At 43.3% G+C, this 25,000-nt stretch overlaps 1 protein-coding gene across 1 annotated transcript in view; it reads left to right on the top strand.

Annotated features, from left to right (window-relative positions):
• The window catches only part of ca10a (carbonic anhydrase Xa), a 251,084-nt gene that overhangs the window by 25,663 nt on the left and 200,421 nt on the right, over nucleotides 1-25,000 (top strand). The window contains exon 2 of the mRNA XM_069168584.1: nucleotides 2,629-2,703. Within this exon, the coding sequence (XP_069024685.1) occupies nucleotides 2,629-2,703 (75 nt within the window). The remainder of the gene's footprint in view (nucleotides 1-2,628; nucleotides 2,704-25,000) is intronic.

The raw sequence follows: 25,000 nt of genomic DNA, 5'->3' as shown, positions 1-25,000 counted from the left end.
GAAACATACAAGAAGTGTCGAGTTTGTATTAACAGCGTAATACAGTGACATTAGCAGGGTGTTAGGAAGCAGATCAAGACAACTGAGAACATTTTATTTTCCTCACTCGGAGGAAAAATAAGTTTCGGTGTTGATTCGGCGCTCCGGCAGGTTTGTGTGTGATGCGTTCAAATGTTACGGGACCGCGTGCTATTTGAAACAACACTACATGTTCACAAACTACACAAGCATACTAACATGCAAGTGAAAGTGTGTGTGACGGCCTGCGGAGTGAAACATGTTTGTGTGATGTTCTCTGCTAGAGGCATATGGATTTATTACAAACATTTTGATCAGATTTATTGTACTGCATTTTGACCGATATTTGTTCAAGGTCCAGTGAGAGGCCCATATTTTTTATTTTGCAGTTCATATCGAGACAATTTTCATTCAACATGATTTCAGGGGTGTTTATTTATTTATACTAATTTTGTTGCGGTTTGTTCTGTTTTTAAGTTAAAATCAAATATTTGCGTTGAAATTTTTGCAGTAAACAAACAGAGACATTTGTGGTCCGTCGTGGATTTCTGTGTTTACCTGAGGAGTTAAAGATAGGTAAGTCTAAACAAACCCAATTAGTCGAGTCAAAGCATCTTGGACATAGTTTGGAGTGGTGGGATGTTACCGTACCGCTGGATGTATGGACTCCAAACAACATACCACAACCAGTGTTACAGTAGAAGTCGCTTCACTATTTGCATTTCTAATTTCCCACTTTTTCAGCTTGTCAGTTAGTGAAGCCAAACTTTTCCAGATAACATGTCCCAAGGACAGTAGAGTAATACATCAGCAATAATAACACAACATTAAACATTGAACATCAAAAATCCAAAGTTTATTCAACGCTGAGTGGAATCATCATCAGCTTTACAAGGTGCAGAAGGATTTCTTTATGGCACAAGAAACAGATGAAGGTCATACGTTTCCAGTTCAAGTGTAAAGGCCACAAAAAGAGCTTTTAGAAGAAGTGTAATAATAATAATGATGATAATAATAATCTCACTGTGAGGGATCACGGGTAAATGATGACTGCTGATCATTGTGGTATCTGATGCATCGGAAAAGTCACAGAGTGGTTTGGATTTAGTTTTCCAGACTGTATAAAAACTTCTTAAATGATGTGGTGCTGCAGTGGAAGTGGAAGCGTTGCCGCGGGCCAGCAGCGCCGGGCGGGGGGCCAGCCTCTCCGTAATGGGTCGGACACGCCGATACTCTGAATTAGAGCCGCTCAATTCAAAGACGCTGCTTACATCAAGTTCAGCCGCCATCAAAAAGGGGGAAACAATTCATGAAGTTGAGAAACAAGTCAACAAACAGGATAATTGTTTTTTTCTTGATAGGCCGACCATTGTTCCCCCCCCCCTCTCCACACGCACACGCACACGCACACACACACGCGCACACACACACACACACACACCCCTTCACAGCTTGTGGCAGCCGAGATTGCCCTCCGAGAAAATAGCTTTCTCTGGACCGTGTCCAGCCGGCCCACCCCTCGGAAATTGAACCTGCTGCCCAGTGTTGCTGCAGTGAGGCTGTTTGGAGGGGATAGCAGAGGCGGGAGGGCTGTGTGGCCATCTCAAGTTTCATTAAAGACAAGCAAGCAGGGCAACCTCGGGACCCTCAATTAAGCCCCCACTTCTAGTGTGTGTTGGGAGGGGGGGTGGGGGGGGGGGTCGAGGTGTAAAAAGCAATATCCTGAAGGCTCGCTGTGTAATTCTCGGTCACAACTCTCTCTTTGAGCTGAGACCTTTACGAAGTCACCTCAATTATACTGTACCACTCTCCTCTAATCTGGGACTTTCACACAACTTGACAGAAAGCATTTTCATAATAAAGTTTGGGAGTCGCTGCGCTGCGTTTTCCTACCGCGTGCACACGTCTGAGTCTCGTTGGACCCAAACGAGGTTAAATTCCACATTTAGACCTGTTTGCTCCGAAGGTGTTTCCGGAGGTTCTGATGTGCTGAGGCCACAGACTGTTTCTAAAAGTGTTCGTAGCTTCAGGTCTGTAAAATGGTTCTGATCCAGAAGTGTCTTCAGCTGCAATACCAGCGAGTGCCACTAGAGGTCGGCTCCAAAAAGCCTCCGGCTCCATAGACTCCCATTCAACTTCTCTCATCAAATCCAAAGTGAATAAAATGTGTCCATCAGTTATCTCGGTGTTGTTAGCTAAAGTCACTCCTTCTTATTAGTTTTCTGGAGGTCCATCTGAAAATAATCCCTCATTCATTAGAAAAGAAGATTCAAGAAGACCTGTTTTTGGGGGCGTGTCTGTTTGATTGACAGGCCTGCGGTGCAGTCAGGTTACAGCTATCGGTGGGCGGGACGTAGTATCGTCAGGTTTCCAATCAGATCGGTCAGATCCACCGCTGGCTCCTCCCCTAGCTTGTCCAAATACGGTCACTTCCTGTTCACAAACCAATGATGACATCACTGATGGTTGATGACATCACTGATGGATGATGGTTGGCTGAGTCAGAGGAGGTTAGGGGGGAAATAACGAAAAGAAAAAAATGTAAAATGTGTCTGTTTTGTTGTTAAATGTAAGTGACTGATGTCCCCGTCTCTCCGTGTCTCCTCACAGCACAGCCGAATCCGCCGAAAATTCACGAAGGATGGTGGGCGTACAAGGAAGTGGTGCAGGGCAGCTTTGTTCCAGGTAAGTCCTCAAACAGCGTGCAGCGCTTTGATGCCTGAAGTGTCCCACAGAATACTGATGTCCCCGCATACACTTTAAACACACGACGCACTTGATCCTGAAAGGGCTTATTACATATTTAAGATAACATCGGGCCACCTTGCCGTTGGCGATAGTTTTACTTTCTCATTCTGACAAAAGCTTCTCGCCCTCCTCACGCAGCCCGACCGCTGATGGATTGACAGCGGCTCACCTTTTCCATCTTGTTGTGTATCTGAGTGTCAGGCCAATTATTTTCCACAGATTGTGTTTTTCTGCTGAGCTGAGGTGCTTTTGATAAAGCCTGCAGGTGCACGAGTGTGTGTGTACGTGAGGTAATGTTTGTCCTTATGAGGACCGAACGTCTGCATGGAGAGAACAATTAGGAACATTCAAACAGAGGACGTTTAGTTTGAACTCCTGCAGTTGCATCAAAGAGGACTTTAGCTGAAGGGTTGAAGGTGAGCAGTGTAGTTTCAGATGATGAAGCAGCAGTGAGGGCTGAGTTTCTGGAGAAGTCTGAACAAAGGCCTCGTTGGCACCATTAAACTGAATCTTTAGCTCGGCTTTCACCCCAAATGCACCGGTTGTAAGGTGTAAAATTACACGTAGAAAGGTAATTGCTTCCTTGTTAACTGGTGCTGACTAATCGCATTAGCTTCCTTACTACTTTCAGTAGACAGGCAGGGTGCGTTAACAGCATGCTGATGTTCAGGTCTGGTTTTCAGCAGTTTGATGTCGAGGTTTGTCCACTGATAGCTTAATTTAGCCTTTTATTTTGCATTTGTACATTTACGTAATCAACTGTAGTAGCGTTCACCTGTGTTTACCGTCTGTGCTGCTGTGTGATGAGGCATGAAACACCCAAACGCAGCAGAGCAGAGAAACAGACAAATCAGCTCCATCTTTAGGAACAGGAAACTGCCTGAGCGACTCACACAGCTGAAATGAAACTGGTGTGCAGGAACTAAGTAAATAAATAGTAGTTACTGGATGTAACCGGAGCTCTATGAGTACGTATACGTGCTTTGTTTCTTCCTCTCACAAGAAAATAGTTGAGGAAACACTGCAGATGTCGAGACCCTGCAGACTGTCCACAGGAAAGTACACTGAATGTGCACATTTCCCAATGAACTCCCAAACAGTCCAGTCTTCAGATGCTTCCATGTAAGTCTGGCTAGTTATCAGTCACGGCCATGTTTCCTCCAGGGTTTGAGAAGGTAACGTGTTTTAGAAGAAGGCTGGAGATCAGAGTCGAGGTGACGCTCCCGGGAATAAAAGCCCACGTCCAGAGGAACAGGGGAGGCCGTGTGATCTGTGCAGTGAATAAACGGCGAGGCTTCCCCAGCATGTCCACACATACATAAACAGGCGTCTGTTTGTCCTTCCCTCCGGCACCGACGGCTCGGCGGTTGAGCTGCTCCGTTTATATCTCGGCTATTTTCAAGCAGTTCTCCACGGCGCACTTGTTTTAACCGCTGTACAACAGCTGGAGCAGTTAAACACTGTTCACCATCCTCCCGTGGTTGTGCAGACAATTCCCAACTCGAGTTACCCTGCTCAGCAGCCGGCAGGTCTTCATCGCTGGAACATAAAAGAGGAAGAAAAAACTTTTCACTGCAAATGAAGCTCAGTTTAATGATGCAGACAGAAATAATATTGATGGAGCGTTTTCTTATTGGAGCTCGGACAGTGAGCGCTGATGAAAGATTGCACTGAAAATTGAAGTTTGTGCCGTTTCAGACATGTCGGATGGATGTGCACATTTCAGCACGTCACAGTAATGATGTACTTCCTTAAAGCAGCGATCCATTACAGGAAGTGTTACGTAACGTCTCCTCCACCAGCAGATCACCGGTGCGACAGCTACGGACTCGTCAAAGGTTTTGAGTTCTTCCTCGTGACAGTTATAGAAGTTCTTAACCAAAAGTTGCATCTTATAATATCAGTCAAAATAGTATCGTAGAAACTGGAACAGAAATAATACTCCTCCCTCGCCGGGAAAAGCAGTAATATGGTGTAAATGTCCACTCAGCTCTCTCCTGCTTACCTGTTAATGGCCCATTTGGCTTCACTGAGAATGTGTCTCCACGGAGGTCAGACGCTTCATCTTGGAATATTTGCATCCCAAGGTTAGGAAAGCAGATGGAATCTGCTCCTCCGGCCGTATCGCTGCGGCTGACCTTTGGAATATTGCTTATCCTCTTAGAGCGCTCTCAATTAGCTTTACATTTGGTGAAGGTCAGATATAACGATATAAAAGTGCTGCTTCTCTCTCCCCTCTGCTGTCGCCCGTGTTTCTCCGGCGGGTCGTAGCGTTTAACCCTCGGAGCCGGTAGAAGCTCTGCCGTCTCTTCTGCAGCGTCATCGTGTCTCGTCGGCTCGCACCTTTATTCCACCATCGCATCTCAGAGCTGTGCTTCTTAGTTTGCTCATTTCACTGTAATTAATGGATGCGTGTACTTTATTTAATTTATGCGCTCATTACTTTGTGTCTGCTGTATGATTTTATGATTCGGCTGAACTTTAATTAACATGGCAGTGCAAATGCACAAGGAAAATAATCTTATTAGAATTTTCCCCAGCGTACAACCTGCTGTGTTGTAAAAGTCTATTTAAACTTATTAAAATGTCAAAGGACCAGAAACGGCACAGAAAAGCAGAGCTGGCGTTCGAGTCGGTTAATAAGCTGCCATTGTGATGTTGGACTCATTTAACGTAACGATATTACAAATACTGAAGCTGAGTGTTGTGTCTGAGAGTTGAATATGTATGAAGGATGATGAAAGTGTTTAAATGAATATGAGGGATTGTGACAGGTCAGTGTGTGTGAAGGGATCGGGTCAAAACGACTTGAAGTCAAACTCCTGTTTTCCTCCAAGAGAAGAAAATATCATCTGTCTGAAGTAATCACCACTTCACCGTGTGCGTCTTTGTTCTTTCTAACGATGGGCTCTTTGATTGACTGGGCCGATGCTTTTTAAATTACTGTGTTTCAGGATAATTCTGGTTTATGTCAACCTGCTCATTTTCCCATTAATGTAGCTGTCGCAGCTCATTCAGGTAAACATTGTGTTTTTCTTTGGAAAGCTGCAGAGAGCTCACGTTAGCTAACGCTCCAGAAGGATTCAGTGAAGCCGACTTTGATGTTAAGAACTTGAAGACTTATGAAGCGTCTCTGTGGGGATATTTATTGTGTATATATATAGAAATATGGAGCAGACGCCTTGTGTGAAGGAGAGACTGAAGGACTGATTTCCAGACAGAGGGCCTCGGTCTGCCTCAGGCTGCCTGCATGCGCTTTGTTTAAGAAATGATATTGTCACATTTAAGAAAGTTTGCAGATGGTAATGTTTATTCTGGGTACTTGGATGAGAGTGTACGTTGGGAGGCGGTTGACGATGGAAATTAGGAAGAAGGTTTCATGTGATTCTATTTTTAGATCCACTCGAGTCCCTGTGCTATACCTGTTTAAAGATGACTAAAACACAACAAGTGAGCGACTTATCTTCCCTAAGTAGCAAAAGAAACGGCATGTCGGAAGTTGAATCGTATTTCTTTTATTCACAATGTGCTTTTCACTTGTCGGAGTAGGACTTTGGATTCAGGGTGGACGAATGTCAAAAAACGTAGCAAAGCTGAGAATAAAAATAAAAATTACAATTACTGACCTCCCTCAGAAAAAGAACAATAAGCCAATCAGCTCCTTTTAACATGCACGCATATTCCCACCTAACACGTATAAAAACTCTGTCTAGAGTCACAACTTTTTCAAAAGGACTGATGACAGATTGTCTCTCGGCCAACAAAAGTAACGGAAACATTTGATTTCCTGCGACAGCTTTGCAGTAAAAGTTACTCCAACTTTTGTCTGTTGAGTGTTTTTAATGTGAAACAGCAGCATTCTCAGTTCAGTCCTGAAAATACTGCAGATGCCAAAAGAATTCATAACTCAAGGTCAACTTCATCTTTTATTCCTCGGCATTTGGCGTACCTCAGCGTCTTCATCGGCACGACAAATCCACTCAGTGGTCATGAAACAAATCAATGTTCAGGCCCTCTTTTTAATGCTGGCCACTGACAACTGGAAATAGTGCTTCTGAGGGTGATGTGAAAGTGTTGGAAGCTCAGGCACACGTTGTCTCTTTCCTTTACAGGGAACAAATCATGTTTTTTGTGATTTAGTTGCTTCACCCTCAAAATTTCCAGAACAAATTCAGCCGCTGTGACCTGCTGTTGTCGGTGAAGCAGGCGTACAGCCCTGCTACCTCTTTTCCATGTGAGCCTTCCCGAGTGCCAGCAGAACTCAGGGCTCGGGTACATTTGTCCCTCTGTGTGGCCGAAAACCTGCTGCTACTCTCCCAGTTCGAGCGATGTAATGGGGCAGCGCTGGGAGCAGTCCCCCACCCCCACCCCCCGAGGCTAATGGCAGAGCGGCGGAGGATGAGTGGGAGGATGGAGAGGGAAGAGCTGTAGTGTCGGGCAGAGAGCCATGAAAGTGCTCAGACTGACATAAGGATGCTTTTAGTTTTAGCTAATGGTCTAAAAGTGACATCGCTCTAAATTTCAAACACAGACTCTCATTACAGGCGTAGCTCTCCATTTTGTTTCCCATGGATCCATATTAGGAGACTTTGTTGTTGTTGTTGATTTAGGATTAAAATGTTTAACTACGCTCTTATACTGTATTAGCAGAAATAATCAGAATGAGTGTTGCTGATAATTCTAAAAGGCTCATTATTGGATGTATAACAGTTACTCATTTCTAATAAATGCATCACTCAAAATAGAATTTGTAACCTTTGTAGTGATTTACAAATGTATGGATGTTGTTAAAGGGCTGCTTCACCCAAAACACAAGTATCCTGTTTGATCTCTGGTGTTGAGTGGTATCAAGGCCTGCAGATTTGGGTTGTGCTCTGCTTCTGAAACTTCCTTAAACCTAATAAAATGAAAGTACAAAAGAATATGATGATTTGTAAATCATGTAAACCTATATTAAATTGAAAATACACCAAAGACAACATATCAAATGTTGAAACTAAGAAATTGTGTTGTTCTACTAAATATATGCTATTTTTTTTTTTATTTGATGGCAGCAACGCATCTCTAAAAAAGTAGGGACAGGATCAACAAAAAACGGGAAAAGTGGTGTAACACAAAAAAAATGTAAACACCTGGTGGAACATCTGACAACTAATGAGGTTACCATGGCAACAAATCAGTAACATGATTGGGTATAAAAAGATGATTTCAGAGAGGCGGAGTCTCTCAGCAGTGAAGATGGGGAGAGGTTCACCACTCTGTGAAAGACTTTGTGGGAAAATAGTTCAACAATCTAAGAATAATGTTCCTCAACGTAAAACTACAAAGAATTAGTGGATTTCATCGTCTACGGTTCATAATATCATTAAAAGATTCAGAGAATCTGGAGAAATCTCTGAACACAAGGGACAAGGCTGGAAACCAATATTGGATGGTGGTGATCTTCGGGCCCTCAGGCAGCACTGCATTAAAAACACACTATTCTGGAGTGGAAATCACTGCATGGGCTCAGGAACACTTGTGAAAACCATCGTCTGTGAACACAGTTCATCGCTGCGTCCACAAATGCAGGTTAAAACTCTCCAAACAAGAAACCAGATCGAAACATGATCCAGAAACACCGCTACATTCTCCGGGCTAAAGAGGAGAGAGACCACGCAGCTTCTTTTTTTTTTTTATCAGTTCACAGTTCAAAAGCTGGGCTGGTATGATGGTGCATTGGTGTACATGGCATTTGATATGTTCTCTTTGGTCTATTTTCCATTAAATATGGTTTACATGATTTGCAAATCATCACATTCTGTTTTTATTTGCATTTTACAAAGCATCGCAACTTTTTTGGTCGTGGCTTTAGCGTCTGGAAACCGTGTTCACATAACCTTTGTCTAGCCACTTTGAAGGATGGGCCAATCAGGAACTGGTGGAGGTGGCACATTGTGATGACATTGAGGTCTAACTTTTTCTCTTTTTGTTTTAATTCATGTTGTTGCAGGCGTTAGAGTTTTAGTGCATGTGGTAGTCAATGCTGATTGGTTAAAGGCTACTCCAAGAGTTTCAAAATGACCTCATGGTCTCCGCTCAATAAGCTGTAACGACTGGAAACAGTCCTCAGTGGAGCGTGGACTGACCCGTATGTTCATGCAGGGAATTTGGGTCTGGTAACACCAGCTCATGTGAAGACAGCAGGATGGATACAAATAGGAGTGTTTCTTTTCTGTTATACATCTGTGAGTCTGAAAAGCGTTCTTTTCTCTAAAGAGTAGTTTGGGTTCATCTGTGACGGTCGTGTTCATCATGCTGAAACAAACAGATCACAACCAGTAAGCAGTGTAAGTCAGGAGAGCTTAGCCAATCCTCCAAAAAGACCCTTTAACCTTCGATAACTCTAAACCTGCGCGGCGGGATACTTCGAAGTAAGCAAGGAAACTGAGAAACGAGGCAGAGTGAACTTTTTTAATGGGTGCGTTTTTTATTTTGTAGCCTGGCTGTCATGTCAGCCACTTTTCTGTTTTACGCGGTTATCATTACGCTTCTTGCTGTTAACACAGCGTGGAGAACAGCTCTTGATCTTGAACGTGTGAGCATCCGATCTAATCATCAGACCTTATCTTACATCTCCACATCTGATACTGTGTTTGCTGGGACGTCAGTGCGTTTTGTCACAGCTTCTCAGTGCCAGAATTTAATTTCATCCCATGTTTTCCCCTCCTCACGCTCTTGTTTGATGGCCACTTTTGTTTCCAACTCTCAAAGAAGCAGCTGCAGTTTTTCTAGCAGGCTTGTGAGCTGATTAACAATTTTTTTTCACATCCCGCTGAGACAAGAACCAAGCACCAATTATAGAATTTTAGCTGCCATTCGCAAAGTCCAAAAAGCAGTGTTGTGAAAAATCCTCTCAAATGTTTTTTTTGTGTTGTTTTTTTTCTGCACCAGCTAAGCTTCTCTGTGAATCAATGGAGGATGCCTAATTGGCAGGTACTTTGTATGTGTTTGGCAGGTAGTGAGCTCTTCTTCAAGTGGCAATCACTGATCGAAAACCAATTAAAAGAGCACAGACTCCGTTGGCAGGGCCACGGACGATTTGCCGCCAACCGGTTTTATGTGAAGAAAATGGATATTCAATAGCACATTGCCAGCTTGTTTTGAGTGTGCTCAAGCCAGCCCCTGCACTGGAAGAAGGAGTCCGAGTCTGAAATGTTGGAGGAACAGTGATGTGGCATGGAGGCAGGTCTGATGAGGAGGCTCCGAGTGGTGCGATCAGAGTCCAGCAGATGGTTCCTGAGAGCCAGCGCTGCACACCAGAGGCTATTTGATGGGCAGCCGGCGTCCAGCTGAACAGATTTGGCCCCAGTGGAAATTTCTCCAACCTATCATGGTGAAATATTACCTTCTGCACTCCGACACTGCTGCAGTATTGTCCCACTTTGTTACACAGTGGTAGCATCCATGCCTTTTCCACTTTGTAGTTTAGCATTGAGGTTCCCACAAATGGAACAGATAACACATTGGACCACTTTGGCTCGACTCTTTTTAAAGAATGTGAAAATAGAAGAGGGTCCTCCAGGCTTCCAGCTTCTTTGTGAGGCAGGAATTTACTCCTGTGTGAGTGCTGAAATGTTCTGCAGATTTAAAAAGCTCAGATGGCTTCTCTGAACTCCACAGGGAGATTTACTTCCTCTTTTAGTGTCCAAAAATAATTCATACAGCTCTGCATGCTTCACACAACGAAAGAAGATTTTTACTTTCGGAAATATTTTTTTGTTGTCAACCTGCTGGACGTTGTGTAGGACCAAGCAGGAAAGGCTCAAGTAGAGATGGGTGAGTGTTACAGAAGCACGTGGGTCAGTGTGTGTGTAGAACGGGGATGAAGAGGACCTTTTGTTTGGTCCATCTGCCTTATTGAGCTCCAGCTTAACCACACCAGAGAACCATGCAGCTGTTTGGTAGGACTGAGCATCCCTTTTCATTTTGTGTTCATGAGCTTTGATTAGACGTTTGTCTTTTGTTTGCATTGTGTTTTTTTCTTTGCCAGGAAAGTTCACAGGTAATTAGTGAACTTTGTCAGTGTTTGTGGCCAGTGCTCTGCTCTGAAGTCTGAATAAAGTGCTTCTCAGATTCATACTGTGCAGCTGGACCTTGTTGGGAGTAGGGGGTGTCACACCCTCCATCGGGGTCGTTACACTGTGGAGCTTGTGGCAAATGAAGAGGATGATATTCAGAAATTGTTTCTGCACACAAGACTCAAGAGAGGAGCATCATTGAGATATGGTGATGTGCACTAGAAAGGATGGTCTAATAATGTGATCATTAAAGTTATATCGGTCTCCAGTTTCTATAGCTTTCAAATATATGACGGACCAAAGGCATGTAAAGAGGATGGAGGATACATGAATGAGGAGGAAAGGAAATATGAAGAAAAAAACTGGTCCAACTCTATTCTACTGCTCCAGTTAATATGACGGTTGTACTTGTCCACCTCGTGCATGTGACTAGTCCAGCGTGCTTGATGGACATGTCTGTTGTCTCAGATGAATGTCCTGTCCCGTGCAACTGTCGTCTCCCTGTGTTGCTGCTTCCATCTGTAGTTTTGGTTTTGACAGAGTTCATAGAGAGAAAGTTAGTGGTAAAACACACACACACACACACACACACACACACACACACACACACACACACACACACACACACACAGTGAGGATAATAATTCAGTTTAAGCAGAGCAGATGGAAACATGCTGCTCTGATGTCCGGGCAGCATTTACATTTTTGGTTTCTTTCTGTCAATTTCTAACATGATATTTGGAAAATCCTACACATGCACACTCACAGCTGCCTGAACACACACACACACACACACACACACACACACACACACACACAGAGAGAGAGAGACACACACACTGGTGTACACACAGTGACAGCTGTGGGTATTAAATGGCAGTGTGATGGATGGGGTTCAGACAGGATGGCCCTCGTAACCTCCCCTTTATTTACCCTCCACTGACTGACGGGGGGGAGGGGGGGTAGAGAGGAGGAGGGGGTGAGGAGAGGAGAGGAGAAATGATGAAAAGGAGAGAAGTAGAGGAAAGGAGAAAAATAAACTGACAGGAAGAGAGAAAAAGGGGAAGAAGGAAGAGAACAGATAACAAGATGACAGAAAGCAGATGATGTAAGGAAGGGAAATGATTGGAAAGAATGAAAGGAAGAGAACCAGAGAGGAGATGACAAGAAGAAGAAGAGAAGGGAGGAGAGAAGAAACAGAAGAAGGGTGAGGAGCAAAGGAAACAGATGAAAGGGTGGAAAGTAAGGGGGCTGGATAAAAAGAGATGAGCAAAGGTCATGTATAAGGAAAATAAAACATGAAAGGGGATAGAAGAGGGGGAAAGGAAAGGAGGAAGAGGAGAGGATAACAGCAGCTAAAGTAAAGGAGAAAATAGGAATGGAAATGTAAGCAGAGAGGTTATGACTTAAAAGAGGGCTGAGATGAGGAGGAAGAGAGAAGATGGAAAAGGAGAGGAGAGGACAGAGGAGATGATAGATGTGCAGGGAGGATGGAGGGAGAAGTCCGAGTGAGACCAGGCGAGGAGATGAAAGCAGAGGCAACGAGAGCGTGGGAGGAATAGAGATGGAGGGTGGGAGTCTTCAAGAGCCAGGCAAAGATGGAAAAATAGAAAAATATTCAGGAAGACTCTTTACTCTCCTCCTCTCCATCCTGGACTTCTCCAGGTCCACCTGTCCATCACAGCGACCTCCCACTGATCCGACCAGGGGAAGAATCCACACTCTTCTTCTTCTGTCGGTCATTTAGATGTTCTCAGTCAAAACCGGCCGTCAGGGTCCTGATTCAAGTCTAATCTGTCTTTTCTCTCATTCAGTTTACTGTCAGTTGGTTTTACCTTCACACATCATCAAGACCACCTTTCTGTACTATACGAGTGGGACCGGTCTCAGCCTCAGGTAACACCAAACATGATGTCGTCGCAGTTAAAAGGATTTTTATTGTATTTACTTTATTGTGCTCGTCTCTCAGAACAGTGCAGATTGGTGGCAAAGATATACAAATAGAAAGAAAAACTATTTTTTGCAAAAAATAAAATAAAAAATAAATTCCTAAACTGAAATAAAGATATATGGATTTGATGCGGTGTGTGTGTGTGTGTGTGTGTGTGTGTGTGTGAGTGTCCATGAATGCTCCTCAGCACTCAGTGACGGTCACAACTAGCAAACATTTCGGTGTTCAACATGTTCAGATTTACTGATGATGTCATCACATTTGTCCACTTTTATGTTGTCGTGACGACACTTCTGACCCAAACAACTACCGATCCACTCGATATCCAATCTGTCCAAAGTCCTAGAATCACTGGTGAGGTCACAGCGACGTCAGTAACTGTCACTGCACCCTTCGCAGGTCTGTCCGAGGCTTGTGATACTGCTGAGTAAGATGCTTTTGGTGGGTTTTTCCTACATTTGATCTAAAAGTGTCTGATAGGTTTCAAACTGTTGCTGCAGAAGGTTTCAGATCACGTCTGATGGTTGAAGAAGGATCGATATTTGGACTGCTGCTACAGTACATATTTTCCAACTTAGCATTGTAATGTACATTTATGCACGTGATACCATCTTGTATACTTATTGGCGCCATCAAAAACAGGCCGGCCTCTCACAAGAACTTGTAGTATTCATGTTCCCAGTGATCCAAACAGAGACCTCACTGATACAGTCCAGCTCTACAAATACGTTTGGTTTTCTGTCGTCTTATGAAATTCCTGCTCATCATTTTTTTTACGAAATCTAAACTATTTTTACATCCAGACAGACATTGGGATGTCTCGGCGCCGGTGACAACTGCGACTGGAGGCAGCAGGGTTTGGGTTTTTCGGGTAATCTGTCCCGTTCTCGAACACATCATGTCTGAAGATTTCCTTCAGATCAAGTCATACTGTTGTAGCCCTTCTTTAGACTGACTTTCAAAGTTCATCATACTGACTCTGAGCTAGAGGTCCAAGCCCCGATCCAGAATGAACCAATGGAAAACATTCCTCAAGCTGGCGTGCATGAGTCAAAGACCCGATCCAGACACGACCTGGATCACCTGATCCAATGGAGACCAACACAAACACCGTCAGAGCAGCATCATGTGCTCTCACTGAATTTAAGCAATTAAAAAGCTGCTGCTAATAATAGAAAAAAACAAAATAATTAGTTTATGTGGTCTAAAGCCAGATTAATTGAGAGTCCATTTCCACTCTAAATGCAGTGTTTGTCTCCCGCCGTGATGGTGTTTAGCTCGTATTTCTAATTATAATGAGATCTTGACCTCAATGAGATTTCCTGAATAAATAAAGCAGACTATTCCCACAATTCCCTTTTGTCCAGTGATTAAAACAAGCTTCTCTCACCAGTTTTCAGAAGCACGAACATGATCAGCACATGCACTCGACCTGTGGAGTCCTCGACAGATAGGTGACACACACACTTCCTCCCGACAAGACTGAGTAGATTATGTAAGCATCAAATATGTACGCGCAAGTTCATGTCCAAACATGTATGTATACCGGGAACAAAAAGAAAGAAAAGTCCCTGGCATTGAATGTTATTAGCAAGTACCAACCATCAGTGACATCATCGTTGGTTTATGAATGTTATGATGGACCTCCAGAAAACTAAGAAGAAGGAGTGACTTTAGCTAACAACACCGAGATAACTGATGGACACATTTTATTCACTTTGGATTTGATGAGAGAAGTTGAATGGGAGTCTATGGAGCCGGAGGCTTTTTGGAGCCGACCTCTAGTGGCACTCGCTGGTATTGCAGCTGAAGACACTTCTGGATCGGAACCATTTTACAGACCTGAAGCTGCGAACTCTTTTAGAAACAGTCTGTGGTTACAGTGCTTCATGGACCTCATCCAGGAGCCCCATGGCCTGTCCACAGTACGTCGGCTCACTAATCCATCCATTATAACAACAAGTCAGCGACTTATTACATTGTGACTGGTAGGGGAGACAGCGAGTGGTCTTTTATAAACAGTCTGTGGTTGTTGGCTGTAACTGTTAGCATCTGACGGGCTAACTGTGCGGCAGCATTCAGTCCACGAAGCGTCGTGCTGCAACGTTAAAATCCCCAGAAGATGATGTGACACGAGGAGGAGACGGCTTCACCTCCCACCGTGGACATCTCTGACAAATAGCATTTCCTTTTATTGATATTGATACTGTGTACTGAGAGGAGTACAAATTGTGATATAAGTCAAATAATGTGTTGTTGTCTGAGCCCGGTGCAGGACGAAGAAGATTACAGAGGAAAATGCAGGATTACATCTGGTTCCCGTCGGCAGCGCGGCCTGTTTGTTTTAGCTTCTCTGCTGCATGTCGGCGGCTCACGTTGTGTGTTCAGCTCCTCCGAGTGGCATTTAGGAGAATTAGAGTACAGTGTGTGCAGAGCAGCTGTACACTTCAGGAAGCTGCTGATGCTCGTAGTCCTGTTAGATTTACGTCAGTTTGGTGAATGGTGTCGTGTTAAAGTTCTTCCACATGAAAACAAACACAGACTGCTTCCAGATGACACCAGCTGCGTTAGATTTACCTGTTTATAATGAGGAAAAAACACATTCACATCACATTTTTGCTTTTTCAACAACAAGTGAAGCTGCAGCTCGAGGCAGGTGGATGAAACGCTCCCTCAGAGGGACTCGGTGTTGAGAACAGTTGTTTGTGAGAACGGTCAGCTGACTGCAGCAGCTCAGTCTTAGATGACGGGATTGTGTTGCGACGGCTGCCGCGCTCCGGTGGAAACTATAAACTTCATCCTCGGTCTCGTCACGTTCTCCACTTTGCTTATGGAGCTGGAACGGCAGTCAGCATTGTATGGTAAGGAAGAGGGGGGGGGGGGCATTATGCAGAGTGCTGCAGCAGACACTGATGGCTTCTAGCACTCACAAATCAATAGTGGTCAATAAGACGCACATCTGCTGCTTCATCCAGTCACTGCAGAAACATCTGGAAAGTCTGTATTACTCATGTCAGTATAAATAATCCTGTGAAGCATCAAAGTAGAAGTCATTTAGTTAGTCGGATTTATCTGAGTGAAGTTTTCAGTTTATGTTTTATCTCCAGCTGACAGGAAACAAACAGCTTTAACTCCAACATCTGAAGCGTTTCACAAGTTTCAAGATTTAATTTTTTTTTTATAGCAGATCAATTTTTATGCAAGTTTAAATGCTTCTTACTGTAGCTCTTTTTTAGTCAAATATTTCTGTCTGTTTCTTGTGATGATCCGTCTGTTAGCAGGAAGCAGCTTGTTTGAAATCTGGTTTTCTCAGAAGACACTAATTCCTAAACTGAAATAAAGATATATGGATTTGATGCAGTGTGTGTGTGTGTGTTTAGTGTGTGTGTGTGTGTGTGTGTGTGTGTTTAGTGTGTGTGTGTGTGTGTTTGGTGTGTGGTGTGTGTGTGTGTGTGTGTGTGTGTGTGTTGTGTAGAGGAGAACGAGTGTCTGGGTTTCTCGGTTCAGTAGAACTGTTCTTCTCCATTTTTATTGAATTTTCAGGGTTTCCATTCAGAAATATCTTCAGTGTTCAGAAACCAGGAAACACAGGATGGTCCTTGTGCCATATCGAATCATTCCCCAGAATATGGATACCAATTTTAATATGATAAAAAAGTAATTCTACTGTGTTGCTGGTAATATTCGGCCTCGTGGAGGAGTTTCGGTTCCAACATATCTGATGTCAAACAAACTGCATGACTGTGAGCTCTTACTGAATATTTGAAATCAGACTTTTACGTTTATACTGACATATAAAAGTATAAAACGTATTTAGTTCAAACTTTATGTTCTTGAAATGTATGATACAATAGTTATCAATATTCTGTTATTTCGTCAAGAATATCATTATTGTCGGCCGTATCGCTCACCTCTCGTCCTGGAAAACATCTGTTTACATTCAGACCAACCCTTTCACGTCTATAAGATCCTGTTTTGACAGATAATTCTGCCATGTAACCATTGAGAAGAAGACATTCAGGTGTGAATCAGATCTGCAGATGTAAAATCCTTTCTGTCACCAGCATCTACTTTCTACTTTCTTTTATTTGCACACATAACGGACCTGTAAACTTAAAGGTCATATTTAACCTGTGGAGCAGCAGTGTGACTGAACAATAACCACACGATATGTCACCACATCAAATTTGAGACGTGTTGCAGCAGTCAGAACCTGAAGCTGCCTGTCAGGTTTAATGATGGTGAATGAAATAGAGACAGAACTGCTAACATGAATCATGTTTGTTGGAACTGGTAGTTTTAGTTGAATTTCTTGGTCAGTCTCTGCAGCATTTTTTTTTTTTTACATTTAAAATAAACTGCAGTAAATTCTTTAGAAACAGCAGTTGTGATTTACATCAGTGGTTTGATTGGTTATTAAATGTTGATCTGTCCTCGAAGCCATCTCACTTTGTCTTCTCAGTCAGACTTACGTGGACGTCCAGACGTCTTTTCACGTGCAAAACCATTAAATATATGTTCACGGAGAGACAAACAGAAGTGTTGTTTGGTTGGAAGTTGCAGGTAAATTCCTCTGCTGGGAGTTGAACATCACAGCAGTTGGTTTGTTCTGAACATCTGGACTCGGGCAGGTTTTGTGAAGCTGTTGACTGTGAAGTGACTTTCTCATCAACCTCTCTGGTTCTGCCAACTTTACTTTTTAATTTAATTTAAATTTGAAAAAATGGAAAATTCTGCTTGTGACATTTTTTTGCTATATATATATATATATGTATATATATATAGATTTTTTATTTTTTTTTTATTTTTTGTCTTTTCTTTTTTTGCAATGACTGCAACATATTTTTTCAGACAGTGTTGGATACTTTAATAGGTAGCATCTTAGTAAATAAGATAAAACATAACATTTCAGGTAACTGTTACAGTCTACATTATAAACTGTTCTTTATATACGTACTGCTAAACAGCCCATCAAAGCTACGTCCATTAAAAGTGTATTTATTCCACTGACAGGCTCAGATTGTTTTTCTCAGTAACTGACAACATTATGGAAAGAATCACTGTAGATATCAACCTTTTTTTTGTTTCACCAGAAACAGCCGTAAAATATTTAAATTCCTTATTTTATTAATGGAGTCTGGTTGGTATTGGGCTGTGGTTACGCCCACATCATAAACTCTCCTTCCTCTGAAAAGGTCCTCGACTCCTTTTGAAAACCTTCAAAATCCAGAAAACCGTTGCTTTCATAATTATATCCGTCCTTCACTTTCACTGTCTGCTGGCCTCTTTTGGACCCTCAGAACGGGCCTTTTACACTGAAACACAACATTAAACTAAGCAAACAGCCGAGTAAATGAGATTTATTCTTCCTGCATTCAGAGGTCCAGCTTTCCCACATTTGCAGCCTGGCGTGCTGCCAAATGTGTGACATTGAGCAGCAGATAGTTCCATGTAAATACATGAGCGGCTGAGGGCCGGGCCTGGGATGGAGTCTCCATTAAGTTGGGTAATACAGCGCGACGCTGTTTAAACAAAGCTCCTCAACGGGACCCTGCTGCAGTTCAACCCCGGTGCCGGTAGGATTCCTCCCCGGAGCGGACCGTAATGAGGAAGGAGTGACCCCCCCGTCGATAACCAAATCTGCTCCACATCTCTGAGCAAGGACACAAAGATGAATTATCAGCGAGGAAGTCACAGTGGGGACTGAGTGCAGCGGGCAGATAATGACATAACTATTCATTTGCCCTCATCGTTGGCTCTCCTTTCATCACTCGTGCCCAGCAGTGGCTTTTTTATATGTTTTACCAAGTGTGGAGTGACATTGTGCTCCATCTCCTGCAGTGGGAAGGTGATGAAAGAGCGGTGTAAAGTGTGTGTCACAGCAGGAGAGGAGGGATGAGCTGTGTACAATTTACAGCGTGGCAGCCTTTCACTCAGAATAACCTTTTCCTGCTCTGTCTGATTGAGAAATTGCATCAGCTGCGCGAGGCACACGACGCAAACATCAATTGAACCCAGGAAATCTTGTTTCAGTCGCTGGGTCTCCTCCACAGCCCTCAATCTACCGGAGAGCTCCCTCCTAATGAATCTCACCTGAAGATGATTGCAGTGTTTTCTCTCAGAGGTCATAAAAACACTCTCCCATCCGCCATCTGTAACCAAAACCTCGTTGACTTGCCAGCTTTGTAAAGTAACACATTCATAAGAAGTTGACTGGAACAGATTAATGGTGTTTTTAATGCATGGCAAGACAGATGAGTCCTCGCAGCTTCCCAAGTTTCCACCCCATCTTTCATACACTTTCCTCGCTCCAAACTTCTAAACTCAGCAAGCTGTCTGCATAGCGATGAGAGTGTGAATCACTGGCAGCGTGAGGCAGCTCGGATTATGATATTATCTACAAGCGGGCGATTGTACCGATCCAAATCAATCAATCACAGAGCGGCTTTCCAAAGGAAATGACTCAATTACTGCACCTGTCAAACAGACAAATACCAGCCGCTGTGTAAAGTGCTGAGGGCGGCGTGGACTTCTAACAGGCAGCATCACAAGGAATTATCTGAGAATACATCGTCGTCGTGGTGATGTTTAAAAAATTACAGCATTAAAGAGCTGTTTCACCCAAAAACTTGTCTGTTACCAGTGCAGATCAGGATTTTAGAGTCCATTGTTAGAGAGTCCATTAATGGATTACTGAAACCACTACATACACTGTGACACAACCACTTAAAAAAACAAACATGAAATGACTTCAGCGAGAAACAAAATCACCACACATGCATAATTACTACAATAAATAACCAGGAGAGGTGGAAATGACCGCAGAGACATGAAGCGACTGTAAAATGATGACAAAAAGGTCCCAAACCGACCACCACACACTCTGTTGCTCCATCTTTCACTCCACCGGGACATGGCATCCAGCATGGAGCACTTAGTCCTAATTAAAGCATCATTTTAGCGGCCTGTCGCGTTACAGAAATGTTCATTTCAGGATGATACTGATATTTCATTTCTGAGCCTTCATACTGAAGATGTGCAGAATTATAATAAATTACTTCAGAAAGATGCAAAATGACTTCACAGAGATGCTGAATCACAAAAGAGATGACAGAATATATTTTTGAAGGTACCAGTAGAATCAGAATCTAGTTTTGAAGGTACCAGTAGAATCTAGTTTTGAAGGTACCGGTAGAATCTGGTTTGAAGGCACCGGTAGAATCTAGTTTTGAAGGCACCGGTAGAATCTAGTTTTGAAGGCACCGGTAGAATCTAGTTTTGAAGGCACCGGTAGAATCTAGTTTTGAAGGCACCGGTAGAATCTAGTTTTGAAGGCACCGGTAGAATCTGGTTTGAAGGCACCGGTAGAATCTAGTTTTGAAGGCACCGGTAGAATCTAGTTTTGAAGGCACCGGTAGAATCTGGTTTGAAGGCACCGGTAGAATCTAGTTTTGAAGGCACCGGTAGAATCTGGTTTTTAAGGCACCGGTAGAATCTAGTTTTGAAGGCACCGGTAGAATCTAGTTTTGAAGGCACCGGTAGAATCTGGTTTTGAAGGCACCGGTAGAATCTGGTTTTGAAGGCACCGGTAGAATCTAGTTTTGAAGGCACCGGTAGAATCTGGTTTGAAGGCACCGGTAGAATCTAGTTTTGAAGGCACCGGTAGAATCTAGTTTTGAAGGCACCGGTAGAATCTAGTTTTGAAGGCACCGGTAGAATCTGGTTTGAAGGCACCGGTAGAATCTAGTTTTGAAGGCACCGGTAGAATCTAGTTTTGAAGGCACCGGTAGAATCTAGTTTTGAAGGCACCGGTAGAATCTAGTTTTGAAGGCACCAGTAGAAGCACATTCCTGTGAGCTCCACTGTAAACGTGGATCAGCCACCGTGTTATTGCGTTGTGTCCTTGGACAGAGTGACAGATGATGTGTTGAAGCGTTAACCGTGTCCTCAGGAGACCGCTGCAGGGTACTGCTCCTCAGTTGAAGGGTTACCGGGGTAATATCAGTTTCATTATCACCCTCGCTTCATTTCCCTTCATCCGTTTCCCCCTCTGAGCGTTACAGGGCTACGTGTGTGTCTGGCAGGCCACAGAGCTCCGGGCGGATATCCACCCCGGCCGGCCTGATGTAAATTCACTCGGCGTTTTTATGAGCTGAGAGGCGTAGCGAGCTGCCTGCTGCTGTGGGAGCAGACAAATGGATCGGGTTGACCATGCTCTGCAAACAAATCACACTCCGACAGGACCCAGCGTGATTTGTTTGTGTGCGTAAGTGTGTGTCTGTTCTCGATGCTGAAGGGTTGATGAATATTTCATTCATTAGAAGTAAAGCAGAACGAGAGCAGAGAGCTCACGGTCAACTTCAGCCTGCCCTCTTAGCTCTCAAACCAGAATCAGTCAGGATGACCGTGCTGTGAAAAACCACCCAGACATCTTTAAACCCTGCAAACATGTTGATGGAGAATCAATAGAGATCAAAGTCTGCTCCAACTCTGTGATCAGAATGTGATGGAACGTCCTGTCAGACTCCGTGAACTATAAATGTATATAAACTGAAAATGGAGGAAATTTAAAAGATGTTTTCAACAGTGACGATGAAATAGTTGAATGGCATTAATTAGATGGTAAAATCAGATTTATAAATGTAAGCTAACCCATCCTTTTACAACCCTGTTTCCAAAACAGTTGGAACGCTGTGTAAAATGTAAAAAAAAAGATATTTAATTGAAAATAGACCAAAAACAACATCAAATGTTGAAACTAAAATGTTATTGTTTTATGAAAAATATCTTCTCATTTTGAACCTGATGTCAGCATCACGTCTCTATAAAGTTGTTCCAGGATCATGTTCACCACTGAGCTGCATCAACTCTTCTTTTAACAACACTCTGGAAACGTTTGTGAACTGAGGAGACCAGTTTCTGGAGTTTTGAAAGTGAAATGTGGTCCCATTCTTGCCTGATAGAGGATTTCAGCTGCTCAACAGTTCAGGGTCTCCTTTGTTGTATTGTTGATGTCCTGATGCTCCAGATGTTTTCAATGATTGACAGGTCTGGACTGCAGGAGGCCAGTTTATCAGCGGACTCTTCTACTAGAGAACCATGCTGTTGGAATACGTGCAGAATGTGGTTGGACGTTGTTCTGCTGAAATAAACAAGACCTTCCCTGAAAGAGACGTTGTCTGGATGGCAGCATATGTTGCTCCAAAACCTGAATATATCATTCAGCATTAATGCTTCCTTCTAGATGTTCAAGCTACCCATGCCATGTGCACTAATGCATCCCTGTACCATCACAGATGCTGGCTTTAGAACTGAGCTGATAACAAGCTGGATGGTCCCTCTCCTCTTTAACCTGGAGGATGCAGCATCCATGATTTCCAAACAGAATCTCAGATTGTGATCCATCAGACCTCAGGACAGTTGTCCACTTCACCTCAGTCCATCTTCAATGATCTCGGTCCAGAGAAGGCGGCGGTGTTTCTGGATCATGTTTCTATCTGGTTTCTTGTTTGGAGAGTTTTAACAGCATTTGTGGACGCAGCGATGAACTGTGTTCACAGACGATGGTTTTCACAAGTGTTCCTGAGCCCATGCAGTGATTTCCACTCCAGAATAGTGTGTTTTTAATGCAGTGCTGCCTGAGGGCCCGAAGATCACCACCATCCAATATTGGTTTCCAGCCTTGTCCCTTGTGTTCAGAGATTTCTCCAGATTCTCTGAATCTTTTAATGATATTATGAACTGTAAACGATGAAATCCACTAATTCTTTGTAGTTATATGTTGAGGAACATTATTATCACAGTCACAAAATGTATATCTGATAATTTGGCCCATAGAAATAAAACTCCATAATCTATGGTTGTCCTTTTGCTTGTTAAAATATAATATAATAATACACCCGGCACAGAATGAGTAAGTTACCTGGAGGTGCTACTAAGCTAGGATAACAAAGAGCCACACACTCCCGCTTTGGTGGAATTTCCACCTTCTGTATGAGTGGAGGCTAAAAGGCAGTGTTTCCATTATGCTTTAGTTTGGACTGGTGATGTCAGCCCTGAACTACATGAATGTGATTGGTCCTCTACAGTCTCATGTTCTGTTGTTCTTCTGTCATTGGTGAAGCTGAACAGTCACTCGTTCGCACAGTATGAACAGCAGTACTTTTATTGTTATCATTTTGCAAAACTGCAGCTCCAGTTTACCAACAGTTGAACCCAACATCCAACATTTTCCATGTTCCACATCCTCAGGACTTTCATACCTACTCCTCAGATCTTCATCTTAAAGCTTGTCTCTGTTGTGACTGTGAACAAATGAGGAAGCTAAATGAGAAGGAGATGAGAGACTTGGCAGTAAAATGAGAGACAACTGAGAAAAATGAGAGAGACTACTATCAGTAGGCCTCGTTAGTGCTGTTTGCATTGTTCTTGTGACGGTTTGAAGGTTTCTGGTTGCACACAGGATTTAATTCAGGAAGTATTATCCTGGTGAGCAAAATAAAAACGTATTTGTTAAAGCTTCCTGGTTATATATGAAGCATTAAGAGATTGAGTGAGCAGTGTATTAAACACATATGCGAGTGTTGTTCATCACATCCTGTCATGAATACATGTGATTCCCATAATCCCCTCTGCGTCGGCTGGTGGACGAGTCACCTCCGTGCGTTGAGACTGTGATACTGTTGCTGTCGGAGGCTGCAAAGACGTTGACCGTTCATCCGGCGGCTGCTTCTCTCCCGTCAGACGCAGGCTCTCGTATCGCTGCCGGCCTGCAGGGTTGGAGGGAAATCTGGTGTCGACCCTGTGATGAAAATAAATCTCCACAACATGTCCCTCTCTGCTCATTACCATGGAAACGTCATTAAATGAGCACTGCGGGCTTTCATGGATCCTGCGGTCCACGTGCATCTGTGTTGTTGAACTTGTCTCTGCTGTATGAGCACATCTCATGTATGTGCTGCTGAATTCCTAATGAGAACATATGGCAGCGGAGAGCAAACATGAAGTAATTGCGTCGTGCGCGAGGACGCCGTCAGCTCCACATCCGCTACATCTGTCAGCTCAGTGTGAACGCCGCACATCCAGAGGAGGCCTCCCAACGTACTCCTCCACTGCTCCTCCTCACATCGCTCTGTTTGGAGAGATTCATTAAGCCGCTGTTTGCATTTGCTTCCCAGTGTGGACCGACTCATCGACTGCAGTTGATCCAGCTCCAACACGTCGCCGTTCTGTTTGTCTATCTGCTACACGTTCCTCACAAGAACAATTACTTTTCTCAGCCTTTACTTTGTCCCTCTGCTTCTGTCGCTGTCTTTTATCAGCTCCTATGAGCAGACAGATGAAATATGTCCATTTGTCCCCAAAATGTCCCCATCTGCCTCGCTCCTTTCATGGCTTCATGTTTTTCAGAAAAGGCTCCAGTTAAAATGTTTTGGCTGAACTAATGCAAACTATTCTCTTATTTTCACACTGCTGTGCTTCTTTGGATCTACGTCCCCGTTTGTTTCTGGTTCCCTGAGAACCCAAAGAGTCTTTTGAATGTGAAAGTTCAGTCTTGACTTTGAATATGATGTTTACACGGTAAGATAACCGTCTCCGAAAATATCACGGTATGACGGTATCACTGTATATTTCGTTATCATTATTATCAGTCACAATGTTTAATTTGCCGTCACAAGTGCTGGAAACGATTATCCCAACAGGTGACAGTTTAGAGAAGGTGTGTTCAGCTCAGCCAGATATCAGCACCCTGAGCTGGAAAAGATGTGGAACATTACTTGAATAGTGCGATTTATGATTGACATTTGAACACTGACGTGTTATTTGTTCGGCATTAAAGTTATAAACGGGGCAGATAGTTTGATTCTTGAAAATGTTTGATGTGTTTCCTCTGCGTGCAAATTTTTTGCAAACTGGATATCTGTCCTCACGTTCATTTTTAAGATGTCCAAAGTTATCCGATGTGGTTTTTAATCACTTTTTCAAGGATGGAGATGGTGATTTCATATATATTTCGTTTTGGTGTCTGTGTGTGTGTTACTGAGTGTGACAGACAGTGGAGAAGGAAACAAGAGTCCTAAAAGTCCCGTCAGTAACAGATGAATGCTGAATTTAACCATGTTGTAGCAGCTGGTGCACATTTTGCAGGAAGTGTGAGTTTTTAAAGGTGTGCAGTGGTCGTGGACGTTGTGGTTGAGGGGGATTGTACAGGGATTGTTTTGGG

The sequence above is a fragment of the Embiotoca jacksoni genome, unplaced genomic scaffold (genome assembly GCF_022577435.1).
Source record: "Embiotoca jacksoni isolate LCO1_2020_lvr unplaced genomic scaffold, fEmbJac1.0.p SCAF_40, whole genome shotgun sequence".
NCBI classification, from domain to species: Eukaryota; Metazoa; Chordata; class Actinopteri; family Embiotocidae; genus Embiotoca; species Embiotoca jacksoni.
Note: the sequence above shows the minus strand (reverse complement) of the source record. Positions and strands in the feature narration are given on the sequence as shown.